At 35.5% G+C, this 20135-nt stretch overlaps 1 protein-coding gene across 1 annotated transcript in view; it reads right to left on the bottom strand.

The window, feature by feature from the left end:
* Positions 1-20135, bottom strand: part of Rttn (rotatin) — a 168854-nt gene that overhangs the window by 47767 nt on the left and 100952 nt on the right. Inside the window, exons 33-35 of the mRNA XM_026388674.2 lie at positions 11844-12030; positions 10439-10530; positions 2720-2813 (exon numbers count right to left, since the gene is read on the bottom strand). Coding sequence (XP_026244459.2) covers positions 2720-2813; positions 10439-10530; positions 11844-12030 — 373 coding nt within the window. The remainder of the gene's footprint in view (positions 1-2719; positions 2814-10438; positions 10531-11843; positions 12031-20135) is intronic.

Here is a 20135-nt window from a genome sequence, read left to right as displayed (position 1 = left end):
CAATCTCCAATACAAAAAAAAAAAAAAAGGAGTTAACTTGGGTTAGTTTCTGACTCATTTCAATTGTTATTCATGTGGAATGTAGCTAGATTAATTTGTTTGAGTTCCATGTTATTCCCCCATTTTTTATTTTATTTTTCTTCACATCAAATGAAATATTCACTGTTATGAAAGTCAAGCTACACAAGAAGGCATATGCAGAGAAAAGCCACTATCTCCACTTCTAGCTCTTCAACCCTGTTCCCATATGCTGACATTTCCTGCCTAACTGCCATCCACCCTCATAACTAAGCTCCTTAGTTTCCTGTTAATTCTATATTTATATCTTTTTGCATAAATGAGGAGATAAATGAATTTTTAAAATTTTTTCTCTTACACAAACAATAGAAAATTATTACACTCTTTTGCAGTGTGCCTTCTTGACTTAATATTTCTTGAAAAATCACTACATATTATATTGAAGACATAATCCTTGTTCTTCTTAATAGCTGTATAGTTAGTTCTTCATTGGGTAGATGTTTATTTAAAAGCCACTCTCCCAATGATGGGAATTCAGGTTGTTTCCATTATTTTTCCTTCCACACAACACTGCATGAAATAATGACATGCATTTGTACTTTCATTGTTGGTGAGGAGCCAAAGGGAATTCCTACCTATAATTTACATAATGTAAATCCACATGCACAGTTATTAGATACTACCACATTTGCTTCCAGAAATATTATGCCCAGTACATCTCCTCCATCAAAGTATAAGAGTGCCCATTTTCCACAATCTTGCCAACAGAATCCACTGCGAATGTTTTATAATTGTTGGATCTCAGTGGGGTGTATAAATTAGTATTAACCAAGGTTAAGTTATTTTTATGTGTTTTGTGAATTACCTCCTCACGTCTTCTACTTGCTTTCACAGGAAGCTTAGGGTTCGTTTCCTCCTCAAATGTTAAGAACATTTTATGTTACATGTTCAAATATCTCCACCTATGAGTAATGTTGCAAATAGTTTTGCTGATTTATCTTTTGACTTTGATTTTGGCATTTTTTGCCCTGCAAAACTTATTTTTAATTACAGTAAAATTTGTCCGTCTTTTCTCATTCTATCTGGATTTTGAGGCATAATTGGATAATCTTTCCCTATGCTGAGTTTATGAGGAATCTTGTATGTTTACTTCTGGTATGCCCATGATTTTGATTTGAGGACTCAGGTGTTTCTCATGTTGACCTAAGTACATAGACCTTTTCTGTCTCATTGCAACTAGCTACACAGCTTCCCGCCTCTCTGTCAAGAGATCCATGTGCCATCCATAGATTTAGGATGAAAATTGAACCATCTAAGATATGTTTTCAATTCTATTTATTTTTCATGTGGCAGTAACATAAATACGGATTTAAGTATTCTTCTTAGTCTGATTTAATGTTCAGAAGGGGTATTCCCCTTTTTGAATATTTTCCTGGCTATTTTTGAACCCTCATTTTTCCACATGAATAAAATTTTGTTCACCCTAAAAAAGTCTGTTGATATTTTTATTAGGACAATATTAAACACAGAGATTAATTTAGGAAGAACTGATATCTTTCTGATGTTGGATCATCCCACCTGAAAATAAAAAAAGTCTTTCCATTTGCTTACATTTACTTTTCTGTTTGTTTTCCATATTTCTCATTAAGTTTATTCCTATTATTTTATCTTCTTTTTGCTATTGTTAACTGTGGTTTTCCATAACATTACCCTTTCTAATTGTTTATGTGCATATATTAAATTTATTAAATTTTATTTTCATTTTATGTCATGCTATTTTACTAAACTCTTTTGCTGTTCAAATTAGCCTTATTATTAATTCTCTAAAGATTTCCAAAAAATTTTACTAAACTCTTTTGCTGTTCAAATTAGCCTTATTATTAATTCTCTAAAGATTTCCAAAAAATCAAATTATACAGAAAATCAAATGAACATTTTCTAAATTAAACACTTTCATATTCTGTTAACATGAATTACTAAAAATAAAAATGACATACTAGGAAATTACTGGAACAAACACCGAAATGAATACGCAAAGTTTTAATTAAGCAAGTATTTCTAAAAGGATTTTCTGTATATATGCTATACTTCAGTGTTTAAACTTATTCTCATTTTAGAATCCATATTCCTTTTAGGTCAGGAATATAAACTTACTGAATAAAGTTAATATACTTCTAGAAAATTAACAAAAGCTACACTGTAGTCTTCAAAATAAAATTTAAAGCAAAACAGAATTGAAAGTAATAAAATTAATATATTGCCATGAATAAAGTAAATCCCAGGTTGTTCATCATGTATTTCTAACAGATTTTCTTTGTTTCAAATGGAAGCACTGCCTTAGAAAATATTTATGATTAGAATCTCTTTACTTTCAAGTAGACAACTATGGTAAAGTGTTTTCCCAAAAAAGGTAGCTAAAAAAAAAAAAAAAAAAAAGAATTAACTAAAATTCACTGGTTTCTGAACTCAAATACTAAATATCTATACTTAACCAATAAGGAACCTTATTACAATCAGATTATTTATATGATAGCCAAACTCTTACTTACTAGTTAAGAGCACTTGTTTTATTAATTTCTGAAATATTTATTCCATCATATTCTGTGACTTATTCCATTAACATTTTGTTCTTTAAAAATATATGCCTAGATCAACTTATCATTTTTCTTTTTGAAAGCAGAATGTCTTTCTAGAAGGATACCTTGAGCCATCGGCTGGTCACGTGAGGCTTCAGGCAGTAGCACCATTGATTGCACAAGTGGCTGGATTTCAGCACTGCCCACTGAGGCTGCCACCTATGGGTGAGGAAGGAAGAATATCTTACTAACATAGCTTAGAAAAGGAAACACATGCAGCATGAACACAAGACAACCTTAGGCAGGAAGGTTTGAAACAGAATCATAACAGTTGGCTCAACTACAGAATGTTCCATATCTTGACAGATATAGCAGGTTTTTTAACAGCTTTTTCAACTACTTATAAGAACTGTTACAGTTGACATAAATCAGTAACTCAAAGAAGCAGTTTTGATATAAAGCTAAGTTTCCTAAGTCTACTTCCTCATTGCCCAAATGTTGAAAGGCTAAGGCTAAAATAAACTATTTTACCTAAAATTCTTTAGATTCTTGAGATATTTTGCACTTCTGGATTTATAATAAGTGTTTTTTAATGTTTTGAATAGCATACTACTTTAATAATGCATATAAAAATTAGCAGAAGTATTAAAAGATTTTTCTTTACCTTGTCTCATACCAGAAAAAGAATTAAGAATTCAACATTTTGATATTGTGCTTCAGAATACAGCATGTTTTAAAATTTTAAACAGCAAATGCTATGGAAAGCAAATGCAGTTTCACCCCAAAGGCTTAGAGATGAGCAGACTGTGTAGCCTCCTACAACTAAAAGCACCCAGGTTGATGTGTTTGGCACCTCCTACATAAAAACATCATATCCAGCAAGGTCAGATAACTCTGTCTGTCTTACCATTGATTTCTTCTCTGGAAGAGGGCGTGAGGTGCTCACACCAAGGAAGTCTCTGGGATAGTGCAAGCACAGGGCAACTGGTATCAACAGAACTTATAAATCAATGCTAGTGCAGACTCAGGTACTATGTGGTGTGTAACATTCATATGTTGATTGTGTATAGACCTAACACTTAAAGTGTTGTACCTTAGGGTTACTATGATCAATGAAAGCAAAACCTAAGACTACTTAGTTCAGTCTAAATAAATCACTCATAAACAGGCATTAAGTCTCATATTTTATATTAGATTCAAATAATAGGGAAAAAAATTTGTTCATTTAAAAAAATGTATTTGCTCAGGTTGGAATGAGAGGTGTGTAAAAAATGTTCCTGTTAACAGACATTAAGATAAGTTTTCAGTTCTGGGAAGAAAACAAACACAAATACTGATATCATAGACTATGCAGGAGTGGGTTAATCTATCTGGCTCCTACCACAAACTCCTTTGGCTATGTGAGAAAGGTAAGGGGACAAATGATGGTGGAACCCTTTTATCATTCCACTGAACATTCTTTCAAGAGCCAACTCAAGAAGCCCTTATCATTACTGATACAAACAGAGGCAGGGAACTGGTTTGTAGTTTTAGTATTCCGAGTAAGAAAGCAAAGTTTATAAGAGCTCACTAAATATCTGGCTCATATGAAGAACACAAAGGAGTCACTTGTGATCAAAGGTGAGGCATTAATAAACGTCATAAATTTCCTCAATAAAGCCCAGGAAAAAGACAACAATTTAGAAATGATGCTCTCAAAAAGTACCAATATTATAACTTACTCCATGTTGTGAGAAACACACAAGGACTTCTTTATATGGTAATACATTATTAGTTGATTTGGGGTTATCTATATTTCTACTATCCTTTTTGAAATTTGTATTACCATATTACTACTTTAATAAGTAAAAACAAAAAAGTCTTAAGCTGAATTGCTATGCTCAAATTCGTGCTTGTTTGGAAATAATCACCAATATTAATTTGATTATATTTGATAATACGCTTGGCATGCAAATCTGTTACCTTCACTTGGAGCCTTGGTAGTCACACATTAACTACTGAAGGTGCAGTTTCATCCTTAGAGATGAGGACTACGAAGTTAAGGGATTTGCCCAGCTCAGATCATCAGTTTGGATCCTCAGTTTAGCATCATATGTATGACAAGAAAGTACTTGGGCTGGAGCACACTGAGGTTTGTAAACTCCCCTTCCTTCTTCATAAACAGAATTCTCATTCTCTCTGCTCTCTAACCCATTTTAAGTAGGAAGCTCCAAGTAGGGGGCTTAGGGTTGTCCTCTTGTCCCAGTCAGTCTATCTAACTTTTGTAACCATCACTTTCTAGACTCACTAAAATGGTTTCAGTGTAAAATTATAACTTTGTCCATCTGTCATAGGACATAGCCTAAGGTTTTCAATTTATATGCCCTTGATAAGTAAAGCAGTTTTCTTTGAAGTCTATACACTTGTAGCCTTATTTCCTTACTGATGTCAGAGAAAGCAGTAAGAGCTAGTCAGAAGAGATAACACTGATGGTACTTAAAGCCACTGTCCTAAAACTGCTTCAAATTAATCAAAATATGGTTGCCAGGAGCTAGGGCTGGGAAAATAGGGAGATGCTGATCAAGGAGTATAAACTTTCAGATATAAGATGACTAACAAATCTACTAGTAGCATTTTTTTTAAAACATAGCAAAAGAGTAGAACTTAAAGTTTCTATACAAATCTATGGCCCATTTTATGAACAGATTTTAAGAGCACAAAGGCTTCCTTCCTCCTGCTTTCCAATTTGTAATCATCAATTCTAATTTGTAACAAGAAATTTAAATCAGCTCAACTGAAATAGATTCATCCTTCAATGGATTGTGTATAGTCTATTAAAAAAAAAAAAAAAGAAAGCTCAGAAAAGCACAATTGAAAGAAACAGCAGGGAATGATATGAGCTTCCTGATGTCAACTAGAAGACCACTTACTGCAGACCTGGATACCACAGCAGCCACAGCCCCTGTACTGTGCTGCCTTTAGAGGGGGAGCAAATTTTCCAGTGCTTATCTCATTCCCTCCTCTTTTAAGCCTTGTGGTCAAATACTTAAATTCTCTGAAGCTATTTCTTCATGTGTAAAAAGGGTTCCACCAACAAATGGTGTGGATCTAACAATTTAATCCACTCACAGCATTTAATACAGGTAAAATAGCCCATGGCAAACTAGAAATTATAGTAATCTGAGCTCTAAAATGTGAGAAAGTTGACTCTTTCTATACATAGAAGTTTACTATTATATAAAATGATCAAGCCGTTACCAAAATATAATTTTAGCACAAATACAAAAAAAGATCCAAATGTATTTTACTCAGTTGTAGTTACCTGCTCAATAAAATCACTGAAATTTTGTTCAAAATACTTTAGTCTGTTTTAAATCATTATAAAAACAGAGAGAGAAAAATAAATCTCATTTGCTCTAATAACATTTTTTAAGAGTAATTTTTTATAAAATAATGTTATGGAAATAGAACAGGATGAATATTCTATTTTTACCTATTATAGTCATTCTAACGTTATATTCTAAATATTATTTCATTAGGAAAAAATAATGTATATGTATCAGTAGCCATCAATATTTAAGTTTCATTAATAGACTTAATATTACATTTTTATACCAAAAAAACCCAAAAGAAAAAAAAAAAAAAAGCTTGTTCTTTTTCATTGTACTGTACCCCAGTGATCTACATTAACATACTCAGGAACTAGAAAACAAGAGTTTTAGTCCCTGGTAATCCACGGGGAGTTGAAATTTATTTAACAAAGCATACTATTCCTTTTATTCCTCTCCACTATCTCCACTATGGGACACATTGCCTTCTCAAGTTTTCCTCTGGTCACATTATTGGAGATACACACACGCCAAATCACTGATGCCTATGTCAAAACTACTTTTCTTCAAAATGCCTCTTGGATCCATCCCTGCTTAAATTGTTCTTGGTCTATTCTTCTTCATTCTATGAAACATTTTTTAACTAACTCCTAAACAAATGTCAATACATTACTTTTCTAATTTAAATTGTAATGTTTCATGCCATTTCATTTTACCTTTCTTTTTTTTTAGTTGTAGATGGACACAATACCTTTGTTTTACTTTTTGTGGTTTTGAGGATCGAACCCAGTGCCTCACACATGCGAGGCAAGCACTCTACCACTGAGCTGCAACCCCAGCCCCTATATGTTCACCTTAATTGCTATTATATCTTCAAATCCAAAGTTGACTCAACTTTCTTGACTAACTGCTATATGGTTACTCTGGTAATCAATCTTCAGACTTACCCACCCACATACTCTACACCAAACAATCCCATGCATATTCTGAAAGTCTAATACTTTCAATATAAAAGAGTTAGTATCCAGTTATTTTCTAATTACCCTTTATGCTCTCAACTAGATGTTTAATTAAGTGAGTTCAATCCTAAGATATCTTTGCATTTTTCAGCCTCTTACAAACATATGCATACATTTAAGAGGGAAGAAGAGGTTAGTCCTTTAGAGACCATTTCAGTTGCTACTTACTAGGTAAAATCACTTTCTATTTCATCATCCATCCAGGGTAAGTGCACTGCACCTTGATTCCAATATCTATTATAGCATCACACACCAATATCTACTATGGCATCCCACACATCTGGCTTTGGAGTAGCGTACACCTTGGTGACCAACAGCTAAAGCCAAATATTTCCTCTTTTGTAAAATAGAAGAGTAAGACTAACTTTTAGTTAGACAAAAAAGATTAATGAGTTAAATACTCTTTAAATGAAATAAACTAAAATCAGTAGTGGAATTAGGGTAACAATTCTTTAGACTCGTTCTCCACATATTTCACAAAGATATATAACAGATTTTTAAAAATGCACACATTGCTCAGCTCAAAAGCAACAGAAATGACCAAATTTTGGCCATCAAGCTGTTGCTACATACTGGTATGGTACTGGACATAAACACACACAGCCATTTTGGGTACTTTGGGAACAGAAATGTGATTAGGGGGAAAAAAAAAAACAATATCAAATGCCTGAGTTGGAGGGGGGCCACTTCTGAGGAAGCACTTACAAGGACAACACGTTGAAGGTAACGATGATACCCAGCTTACTCTATCTGCAGTTAATAAAACATACAGGTCCCAGTGATCACAAAGCGTGCCAACCAAATGAACTAATATTCATTAGAAAACACTATTAAAACCCCTAGTGTGGCATTAACAGCAAAGAGTGGATAATGACCCAGTAAGAGCACAGTGTATAATACAACCCACATCAAAAAAGACTGTGCTTTCCTTAGAAAGAGAAAATGGAAAACCCAACCAACCAAAAAAAAAAAAAAAACTGCAATTTTTGTAGTCTAGGAGATAAACAAAATAAAGATATAAATAACCAGATAAGCAAATTGGCAAGATTTACACTCATTCAATTTATACCTCAATTTGAAAGTTTGACCTTCTTTTATACTAGAGAAAATATTATTTGGCCCAAATATAATTGCTCTGGTATAATAAACTCTCCAGATTGTTCTCCTTTTGGGACAATAACATACTTCATATGAGGCATGATAAGGAAAACATGACAAATAGTAGAATTAGGGTAACAAGACTATTTTTGTGAAAAAAATCCACCAATACCAAAGTCTCTGTCTACAAATTAAAAAAAAAAATGGAAAAGAGTTGACTGAAAAATTCTAACAAAATATCAGTCTCTCAGGGAAAAAAAATTTATATGCTACATAGAACTATATATTAAAATTTTTTAAAAATTAAAATATTTCAATGGTATAAATTTTTCAAAGTCTATGTAACCCCCACACACATACACACACACAAAGAAGTTAAAGACCTTTACATGAATAGACGTTGTTGCACTGTGAACTTTGTGCCCAAAAGGCCCATGTGTTGAAGGCCCGGTGCTCAGGATACAGTGTTATTGGGGGGCAGGGGCTGGAATCCTCAAGAGGTGGCCCAGGGGAGGAAGTTAGATATCTGGTGAGCCTGCCCTTGAAGCAGATCCTGGGACCTCAGCCCCTTCCTCCTGTTCTCTTTCCTTGCTGGCTGCCATGAGGTAACGGGGCCTCCTCCACCTCATGCTCCTGTCAGAATATACTATGCCAACACAGGCTCAGAGCAACAGAGCAAGAGGCTGAAACCCCGGGAAACCATGAGCCAAAATAAACCTTTCCTCCCTTTCAATGGATTGTCTAAGGTATTTTGTGGACTAACAGAAAGTTGACTAGCACAGAGGTACTTCTGTTTTTTTTTTATTTCTTTTATTAATATTTATTTTTTAGTTTTAAGTGGACACAATATCTTCATTTTATTTTTATGTGGTGTTGAGGATCAAACCAAGCGCCCTGCACACGCCAGGCGAGCGTGCCACCGCTTGAGCCACATCCCCAGCCCGGTACTTCTGTTTTAATAATGATTTTTAATAAACAGTTCCAAAATTATTCTCAGAAAATATAGCATTCTAACATGTAAAATGTATATATTGATATAAAATAGAGAAATGTAAAAGTTTGATTTGATTTTGCTTTTCGTTCTTAGGTCTTCTTGTATAGATGGAAAAAAATACGGCTTGAATGGTGTCTACAGATTAGCCATGATAATTCAAAGTTAATTAGAGAAATTACTATTTACTCAGTACCCACAATAAGGAAAGAACTGAAGAATGTACACTATTTCTAAAGTTATTCTATAGTCCTTTTAGCAGAACAACCTGAGATGATTTACTTTTAAGCATAAATTGATGCTGCCCTTCTGTGAACTAAATAACCAATTAACAGAACTCACTGTGGCATTTCACCATCCTGTTTCTCCTGCTGAAACAAAGCTATACACTAGCCCTGATCTGGAAAGGGAAGCATGACCTCTAGTGGAAGGAGGGTAATTATCCCACTTTTCTATATACAAACCCAATATAGAACTAAGCAAACCCTTTTCCTAGGAAAAAAAGAAAAAAAAATTTCTTAAAATTGTAGCAAAAAGTATCCATGTTTGGGAGATTGTAGAAGGCAAATTTTATTAATGTCTATATAGTTATTTATTATTTTCATAAAAGTTTTTACTCCTGAAAAGGTTCAAAACCTTTGCCTTCCTAATAGATTCTGTAACACAGTCACTATCTAATCTCCAAAACACTTTAAAATTAAACATGTTTTTCCATTGAGAAGAATGATTATGTACCCCTGTAACGAAGAGAAAGCTAGTGTGAATCATTAGGCACAGAGCAACTCAAGCATGAATGAAAGCTGAGGGCAGACAGGTGGTAAGCTAGCTTACATACATTTCAGGTAGTTCAGATAATCTAGAGAAGTTTCTATGTGATTCGAGTTTTAGGAATGTATTTTAAATCATTCATACCACACTGGAATTATTTGAATGGGTAAACTTTATCATGATGCTTTGCCTTTAAGTGAGGTTTCAGGATAATTATTTTTAATCACATAGAGGCTTTTTTCTTCTATTATTAAAGCTAAATATTTTCAGTTTTTATGCTATTGATTCTATTAAAAAAGGTAGAAAAGAGGAATAAAAAACTCTCAACTAAAAGGATATTAGTGCAACTATAATTGGAAGCAAGCAAACCTAACTTGAAGTTCTAACTCTGCTACTTTTGGCACAATTGATCACAGAGTTACTTAATTTCTGAGTGACCTGCTTATATAGAAAGCACAAAAGAATCTACCATGTATGACTGGTGATAGGTTAAATGCAATAATCTAAGTTAAAAAAAAAAGCAGAATTCTGCACAGAGAACACTTCATAAAAACTCATATCTACTATATTCATAACCTTATAGTCTATATCTGTTCTTATCTCATCATTATTTTTCAGAGATTAAAACTAAGTAAGTACTCATACATTCTTTGCAAGTACCATTGTTTCTGTGGTGGAGAGAGAACTTGGATCATGATCTTGACTGGACATTCTTGATGGAGCCCTCCAAAACTTAAATGAGTCATCCAAACCTGTGACAACAAGAAAGTTGTTAACATGGACACTCTCCTAGGTACTGCAATAATCAATAGGAAAAATACTCATCTCTGGAAACCAACCAAGGTCTACAGAGAAAGGCTTTTAATGTGCAAGAATCATCATGAGCTTGTTAAAGCAGTTTCCTGAATCCTAGTCCCAGAAAGTCTAACACCCTAAGCCAGCATGGAGGCTACGCATGTGCATTTCTAACAGTTCACAGGTTACAAGACACTTGGTTCAAGAGCCATGATCTGAGTAACAAAGATCTGGAAAAATCTAAACAAGTCACTTTCCTAATAGGAACATTTATTCAGAATGTTCAAAAACTTTATCAAATATCTACTTTCTTCTAGATTCCTCTAGGAAGTGAACAGGAAAGTGAACTATAAATTCACAATTAAGTATTTGGGAATAAAAAAACTTCATGTCTGCAACCTACTTTTAAATGGTTTAGAAAAAAAACACTTATATACATGCATGTAAACAAATATTACTTATATTCACAAATACACATGAAGTAGGAAGTAAATACTAATGTTAACTTTGGAGAAATTTTGTACTATGCTTTAACCTTCTCTGTAAGTGTAACTTAAAAATACAAAGCAATTTTATTAAACTATTTGTTTTTATGAGATACAATTATTTGTATGTTCTAATACCTATTAGAAAATCCAACAGCATCTACATAAAGAACCAAAAATATTTCAGCAATATATTTTGATAAATGAGTAATATGCCAAAAATAAACAGCTTTTTCAAACCATTAGCAAAACAAATTTAAAAGTTTAGTAGGAAAAGATGTCATTCACAAGAAGGGTAAAAGGATCATAATCTGCCAAGGAATGACTGTTCCAAAAAAGTTTAAGAAACATGAATAGAGAAAAAAACTATAAAAGTTCACTGAAAAGCATGAAACAAACTTGTGAAACAGTGAGGTATCAAAAATGGCTTCCATGAAGAATTCATAACAGAAAAATTCTTAAGCAATGTTTAGTGAAAGAAGGGAATACAAAAATGCACAAAAAACCTGAACATGATTATGTAAAACAGAAGCTACACGGAGAAAGAAGACTGGAAAAAATGTATTCCAACATTACAAGGGTATCCTCTGGGTATTAGGACTGGAGATGATAATGTATAATATAAGGGAATATATAGAATATAAGGTTATCTTCCATTTAAATTAAATATCTTCCATGTAGTTTTTATTATTTTTCCAAGTGATTTTTAACAAACACACGTGGTTTGAACATCTTTTTAAAAAGTTACATTTTGTAAAAGTAAAACATAAAGATAGTCTACTTACCATTTGAATCTCTGCCTTCTGAAATTACAAAAGCAGAAGAGTTCAAATCAAACCTATACAGTCCTAGGTAAGAGTGTTTCACCATCTGATTCAAATGTTCATAAAAATGGCAGTGATATAAAAGAGCCTGAAGGGCAGGTTTTCCTATGAGTGACAGGCCAGAGTCCTCATCATGAACACAAGGGCCCTGTAGGAAGAGAGGGAGAAAAGAAGAGAAAGACACTAACTTTTCGCACAGTTTCTTCAAAAAGACCTACTGTCTCTGCTTGAAACAAATGGGTGCTACCAAATGCTACTACACCCTTTCCATGATCACTGCAGCCGAACCTAGAGGAAAGAAAGCACTTCCTAACACTGTAGTCTGCACTGCCTACGCCCCCTTCTGAAGACAGCAGGTTCATCTACTGTATCTCTTGACAAGCCACATCATTCAAAATGCATCTCTGGAAAGCTTTACCCAGGTAATTACATACTTAAGCAACAAACACAATAAAAGTAGTACTTTTCAACTTACAGACAATAGTAAAAAAATTATTAAAATATCCAAAATAATGCAGTCCAAATAATTATGTTCAAAAACATTTTTTGTATCTATCAAATAAATAAAATAAAATTTAAAAATTCATCAATATCTATGTTAAAATCTGCTTGCCATATTACTTTCCACTGAATAAACCCACATGAGGAAAAAACACACAATGATGCACACACACACACACACACACCCATGCACGTGCACGCATACACACACGTATACACACCTGCCACCTGAAAAGAATCCACTGTTACACAATTTTATCTCTTTGAACTTTTGTTCCAATAGCTTTTGCACTGCTACTCACTAAATTTTCCTACAATATCCATTGATGAAAATCAATCTTAGAGGATTGGTTTAAAGTTGACAATACCACCATCACTAGTTTAAAAATATTTCTATTTTCTGGAAAATGTTAAAGTTAAGATTTTTTTAAAAAATATACCCTGGGAGAAAGGGAAAAATAGAAATCTAAATGCCAACAAGAAGGAAAGTATGGTCAAAACACACTCAAAGTTTACCCTTAACCATAAGACATATTTATATGTGTCTTCTCACACCTCTCCTAACAATAGGGGAGAGGGTATCAATACTATTCAGAAACATTGTAACTCACCAGTTATAGGCATAGCAACACTAACAATGTTAACAATTTCTTCTAACATTTCTTGTTGAAGTATTATCATTACAATTAACCTTTTCAATATTGAATACCTTTTATGATTATGAAGTTGTTATTGTTAACTGTAATAAATCTATTCATCACTGAGTTTATTCTCTACAAATAGAGCAATTTAAATGAGAAGTAAGACTAACAGCGCTTTGGTTATAGCTCAGTGGTAGAATGCTTGCCTGGCATGTACAAGAACTGGGTTCTATCCCCAGAACTGCAAAACGAAGAGAGAAAAGAAGTAAGACTAATGAACAGTTAGCACATGATAGTGTTCATATAAATTTAGAGGTCTAGAAGAAGCAGATAAAGCAGGAGAATACATAGAGAGTCAGGACACTCTCATTATTAACCAAGGCCTATGTTACCAAAAAAGTGTCCTCTCACACATTACCTTAATTTAATTTTCTAGGGTAAAGTATTCATCCACAACCTTACAGCCAACCTTGACATACATAGTTTCAAAATGTTCTACCCTTTAAGTGAGTTATTCTTAAATGTATAAAATATGTCACACAGAAGACATGCAATAGCTTCTTAAAATCACCAATTAGAACCTTCATTACAATAATTCAAGGAATGAATTAATAGCCAAGATGAGAATTACAGTCTAGCTAGGTTGGGCTAGAGGTGTATCTCACTGATAGAGCACTTAGTTAACAAGTTCAAGGCCCCGAGTTTAACCCCCAATGGGTGGGAGAGGGGACATAATAAAACTAACTCACCAGAGCTTAAGTACAACTACCTTAAAAAAACTCAATAAACAAAATAAAATTTTTAAATAAAGTGGAACAAAAACTATATTTTTCTAAATACATTATATGATGACCAGAATAATTTTGAGTTGTTATACACACTACATAAAAGTATTCAAAATTTAGTTTTGTTGCTGGGCGCAGTGGCACACACCTATAATCCCAGCAACTAAGAAGGCTGAGGCAGAAGAATCATGAGTTCAAAGCCAGCCTCAGAAAAGCGAGGCACTAAGCACCTCAGTGAGATCCTATCTCTAAATAAAATACGAGAAGGGCTGGGGATGTAGCTCAGTGGTTGAGTACCCCTGAGTTCAATCCCCAGTACGCCCCCACAAAAAAAAATTTAGTTTGCAAAATAGTATATACATCATTGCATCCTGTACCAGTTACACCATAGCCCTAAATTCACAAAGGGTTAATCAAAATAGGTAAAGGAGTGCGCCAACCACGTAAATCTTAAAAGCAGACAACACCTGAGTATTTGTAGCTCCTGAACAGCTCTTCCATCTGCTGAGGGCCAGACCATTGTACATCTGCTGGGAAGGCAGGAGTTACAAAAACCCACTATCTTCTGAAACCCAACCTTTTTGTGTTGTAAGCATTTTCAAAATAAGTGAGAAGTACTACAGGAAATACACTATGAGAATTCTTGTTATTCACCAAACTGTAAAATTACCAGTGGTAATCTAATTACCCCAAATATATTTATCTCTCAATTAATAAATTTTAAAAATTCATTTTTCTCTTGTTCTTTCTTCCTAATATAAAAGAGAAAAAAAAACAGATTGAGAAAACAAAGATAGGAAAATAAGCCATAATAACAGATGTAAAATAAAATCTAAACTAATTCAGCTGTGTAAAAAAGAATTCACATCCCAGAAAGCAGTGCAAAAATGACTAAGAGAACGGTACAAGATAAGGAGAAAGAGAAAAATCAGCTCAGGAGACCTAATATGGGATTCGTAAGATTTCCAGAAAGGGGATGGTGGGGCACAAGAAAGGGGAACATCATTTTTAAAGAAATATGAAAAAAAATGTCAAAATGATATGGAAAACCTAAGACTTAAAATTAAGAAGCATAAATTACTGTCAAGAGAAATGAAAAAAACAACACATAATCATAAAACTCTGGAATACCATGAATAAAGAGAGGATGCCAAATAAAAGATTAGCCACAAAGAAGAAAAAAGAATCGTCCTGGAACTGACTTCTCGCCAACATCACTGGACACCAGAAGACAGTGGGGAGACGTGCAGGAGCTGGGCTCTCACCTGGTGTCTGCTCACTAGCCACGTTATCAACTCAGTAGGATTTAAAGACATTTTTAATTCTGCAAGATTTCATACAGCTTAACTCTAACATGCTTGTTACTAGACAGCATGTATGATCATTTTGAGGAAAATTACTAAGAAAAGGGGCTCTAAATGAAGGGAAAAGATGATTAGGAGTCAAGTAAAACCTGAGATATGATAGGGACTCACAATGCAAGAAAAAATAACAGAAATTCCAAGGGAAAGAAAATCTCCCAAATTAATTTTTAAAATCACACACACACTATTTGTATGTATGTACATATTACATGTTTATGAATACCAGGGGATTTTCCTCTGAGTATTACATGGGTCAGTCCTGGAAGCAGAGATAAAGAAATGTGACTACAAATGACTAAATGGCTCTGCAATGAATTACTGATCTTCAGTTTTTAGAATCAACTGACACAAATTCAGGAAAGATGCAAACATAATCAGTCTTCATAAAGCAAAAGTAAAAAAAAAAAAAACTAGCAAAGATTAGCATTAGAAGTCAGAGAAGAGACCAACGAACAGATAACAACCTAGCCACATGTACTATAATATGGGGGCCAAGAGACAGGAGGCATGGCTAACTGTGGAAATCAGAAAGTCCACTGGTCTACTTTCAGCATACAGTATTTAGCCTTAAATATAAAACTACTTGGGATGTAAGAGAGGCAGCTGGAGGGGACAATAAAAGCAGTTAATACCAGAGTGTGAACTGGTCAATTCATAGCCCCTTGATTAACAGGAGGTAGGGGGAAAGGGCCGGCCTAACCAACTATGTATGTATGCATGCATGTCTGTTCTAACATGCACTCAACCTGAGAAGGTCTTCCCACCTCAAGAGAACAAAGGGAGGTGGGGACAACTAAAGATGCATTTCTTTAAATAACCCAACAGGAGACAGTAAAACCTTGGCAGTGTTTGGGAAGAATACTGGCATGTGCAAGACCCTGGGTACCCACAGTACTCAGCCAATGAGGAACCAGGGGAGGGACCTTGCACTCTGGGGAATAAAGTGCTGACTGTAACTGCTCTAGGTGTGCCTGCTCATCCAGACAAGGTTAAAATCCATGATTAAAAGCCTCACTTTCTCTATACCTTTAGTCTTTCAGTCCATTCTTTGGGTTTGGACAGGTGAGCATGTTTCTCACAATGATGAAATCATCAACAGCAAGGGTGACCACTGGAGAATCTAAGAACAGTAATAAGAATACATTACATAAATGAACTAAATCCTTACTCATCAGAGTAGTGAAGGAATAAATAGGAGTAACTCTCTGAAGAATAAAAATCAGAGATAAACCTGTTTCAGTTAATGGAGAGGCACACTTCATTTCACTATAAGTTCGACCAGTTCTTGTAATGACATACATTTATTACCTGAAAAAACAATTTCTGCTGAACAATTCAAACAATTAGTGCATTCCAAATATTTTTAACTTCTCAAAAAAAAAAAAAACCAAATGAACTGGGATATTTACATAACTATTATCTATATTTTATTTGACTTATTTTTGCTATGCAGTAAGTTGATTCCCTATTCTCTGCATGCCAAGGCTTCCTTTCTCTGCAATGACATATTATCAACAGATCTTTACTCCTAGCAATGGAGCCAAGGTCAGCATATGTCCTAAGATGGCACAACTTAGGCTTTCTATAAATGACTAAAGGTATGAGGGCCAGAACAATGAAGGCTTTCATGCACGACTAGGCTGTGGTCCATAGAGCAGCATGAAATCACCATCAGTAATGGATGGGGCTGCCTTCTGGCAGAGTGAGAAAAGCAGCACCATCTAGTTGTTCTATCTCAAGATGTCTATACCCCTAACAGCCTTGCCCTCAGGTGAATTCTGAAGCTACCAGATTATGTGCTGAATCACAAAGGACAGCTGAGAAGACCAGTATGTGAAGAAAGAAAACAAAAGTCACCAGAGTCCAATTACAAATACATTTACCAAAAAAACCCTATAAGTTAACTATATCATAGAAATCTCCAACTAATTTGAAAGTATTGTTCTGAAGAAAATAAATTAGAATATTAATTTTAAAGACATTTTTACTCCTATGTTAGGAGCCACAGCAAAAATATTGATATAGGCACCTTTGGATTTAATGACTGACAGCCAGCAATTCACATTCATATGGTAATTGGACTCATGCTGTCTAGCTGGGCCCATTTCAGGACTCAGGTTACTCATGTCACTCTTGTAATGGGAGAGTTCCCATTGGCTGGAATAGGATGGTAGGAGGGTGTTCCGGGGGAAGGGGAAACCCCCGGCTCAGGTAGAACACACACGTGGCGGACCCACCTGTTAGGGTACGCACACGGCCTCTCTCTAAATAAAACTTTGTCTCAGTTTGACTGGCTTGTGTTTTTGTGCCCAACCGGGTTGCAAGATTGCAAGCCCGCGTGCACTGACAGCTCAGCAGGGAATCGCTCAGCAGGGGTGCCGCAGGCAGTGCTCGGCAGCAGGAGCGGGACTCAGCCGGCCCGGGGCCGGGCAGTTTGCGGCATTTTGGTGGCCCTGTACTGGGAACGCCCAAAATTTAAAGGTGAGTAATATCGCTCGCCCCTAAGGAAAGGCGACAGAATGGGTATTTCTGTTTTGATTTATTCTGCTTTTATTTCAGGCTCTCTAGCCTTACAATTTTTTCAGACGAATTGGGAAAAATGGTTAACTCAAGGTTTGAAGTTATTCGGCCCTGAGAGAGAGAAAATTGACATAATCATTTTCCTCCTCTCCGTTTCTGTTTCATTCTGTTTTGGCTTTCTTCTATCCTATCTTATTGGGTTACGTTACCTTTATAGTAGATTAGAATCTAGTAAAAAACCGAAAAACTGTTAAGTAAATTGTTAGAGGTCCAGGCCATGGCAGAAAACATATTAGGTCAAGCAAAACAAAAGGTCTCTCAAGCTAGTCAGATAGAAGAAAATTTGAACAAGGCAAGCTCAGGGAAAAAACGGTCGTCAGATAGGGAGGCTGCTACTAACTCCGTTCCACCACCAGAGGGCATAATTCAACCAACAGCTTTACCTGCCTCCATAGATGATGAACGGAATCCTGAGGCGGGACCCCAAAAATTAGCATGCCCTGTAGTTGAGCAGGGAGAAGAAAGAGAACGAGCTTACCGTGCCTTAGATTTCAAAATAATAAAGCAATTAAAGGAAGCTGTAGCAACCTACGGCCCGGCCGCTCCCTTCACAGTCAGTATGATCGAATCTATTACCAGCTGGAACTTAACACCAACAGATTGGGCTAACGTGTGTAATTCTGTGCTAAATAGAGGACAATATTTATTATGGAAAATTGCCAATGAGGAATTTTGTAAGGAGACAGCTAGGCGAAATGCAGAAGCAGGTTACCCTGAACGAGACCTAAAAATGTTACTGGGGAAAGAAGAATTTCAAGGGCAGATGCAACAGCTCAGATATGATCCTGGCGTATACGCTCAGATCGCTATAAATGCAATTAAGGCATGGAAAACTTTGAAGGGACAAGGGGATTTTCAAGGTCAACTATCTAAGATAATACAAGGAGTTAATGAGCCCTACGCTGACTTTGTAGCTAGACTTATTGAAGCAGCCTCTGAGACATTTGAAAACACAGAACAGGCAATGCCATTTATAAAACAACTGGCTTACGATCAAGCAAATCGTTGCTGCAAAGAGGTCATTAGACCGTGGAAACAGGAAGATTTAAACACATATATTAAATTATGTAGAGACATTAATGAACAAGGACAAGTCATGGCAGCTGAAGTAAAACAGGCTTTAGGTACCAAGCCAAAAACATGCTATAATTGCAATCAAGAAGGACATTTTAAAAGAAATTGCCCCATAGGAGGAGGGTTTAACAAAGCTAGGTATCAAAAGAGTAGAATCCCGGGTATTTGCCCACGATGCCATAGAGGGAGACATTGGGCTAATGAATGCCGTTCTCAAACCACCATAGAGGGTATTCCGTTATCAAAAAATGGACAAAGACCAAGTGTCTACCCACAATATCGTGGAGAAAGGTATCAGGCCCCGTTGTCATAAAACGAATTGGAGGGCCCAATGCCCCGGGGCCCAAAACCACAAACATACGGGGCAATGGAGGAACCCAACAGCACCATCAAGGTGGTGCCCAGGACGCATTATCCATTAGATCCCTCATCAGACAGACTAGAGGGAGCGCAGGGTTGGACATCTGTGCCTCTGCCAGAGCAGTATTAACTCCAGAGATGGGAGTTCAAATCATTCCCACAGGAGTAAAAGGACCTCTTCCCCAGGGAACAGTAGGCTTATTATTAGGACGCAGTTCTTCTACACTTAAAGGACTTATGATAAGTCCTGGGGTAATTGATCCCGATTATGAGGGTGAAATAAAAATCATAGCTAGTTCTCCAAGAGGTATATCAGTAATTTCATCAGGAGATAGAATAGCACAGTTATTAATAATACCAAGCCTACATGATAAATTTTCCAGTTGTAATGTAGAAAGAGGTTCCAAGGGATTAGGCTCCACAGGTGTAGATTGGGCTATGCTATCTTTAAATTTAGATTCTCGCCCTATGCTAAAATTAAATATTCAAGGGCATGATTTTAATGGACTGCTGGACACAGGCGCTGACCTCAGCATCATATCTCGCCAGGAATGGCCTAAACATTGGCCATTACAGCAAGCCACACAAACGCTTAGAGGCCTAGGAGTGGCGACTAATCCCCATAGTAGTGCAATGGTATTAGATTGGAAGGATCCTGAAGGATGTGAAGGAACTATACAGCCCTATGTATTGGACCATCTCCCCATAAATTTATGGGGACGAGACGTCCTAGATCAATTAGGATTGACATTAACAAATAACGTCAATCCTAACGCGCCCACTACTAGGGCAAAACAAGGCTTTAGAAAAGAAAAGAGATTAAGAGATCAAGAACAAGATATAACAGCACCAATTCAAATAGATCAAGAGATAAATAAACATGGATTGGGTTTTCAAAAAGGGCCACTGAGACAATCAAAATTACTTGGAAATCAGAAAGACCAGTGT

Source organism: Urocitellus parryii, chromosome 13, assembly GCF_045843805.1.
Source record: "Urocitellus parryii isolate mUroPar1 chromosome 13, mUroPar1.hap1, whole genome shotgun sequence".
Classification (NCBI taxonomy): Eukaryota; Metazoa; Chordata; class Mammalia; order Rodentia; family Sciuridae; genus Urocitellus; species Urocitellus parryii.
Note: the sequence above shows the minus strand (reverse complement) of the source record. Positions and strands in the feature narration are given on the sequence as shown.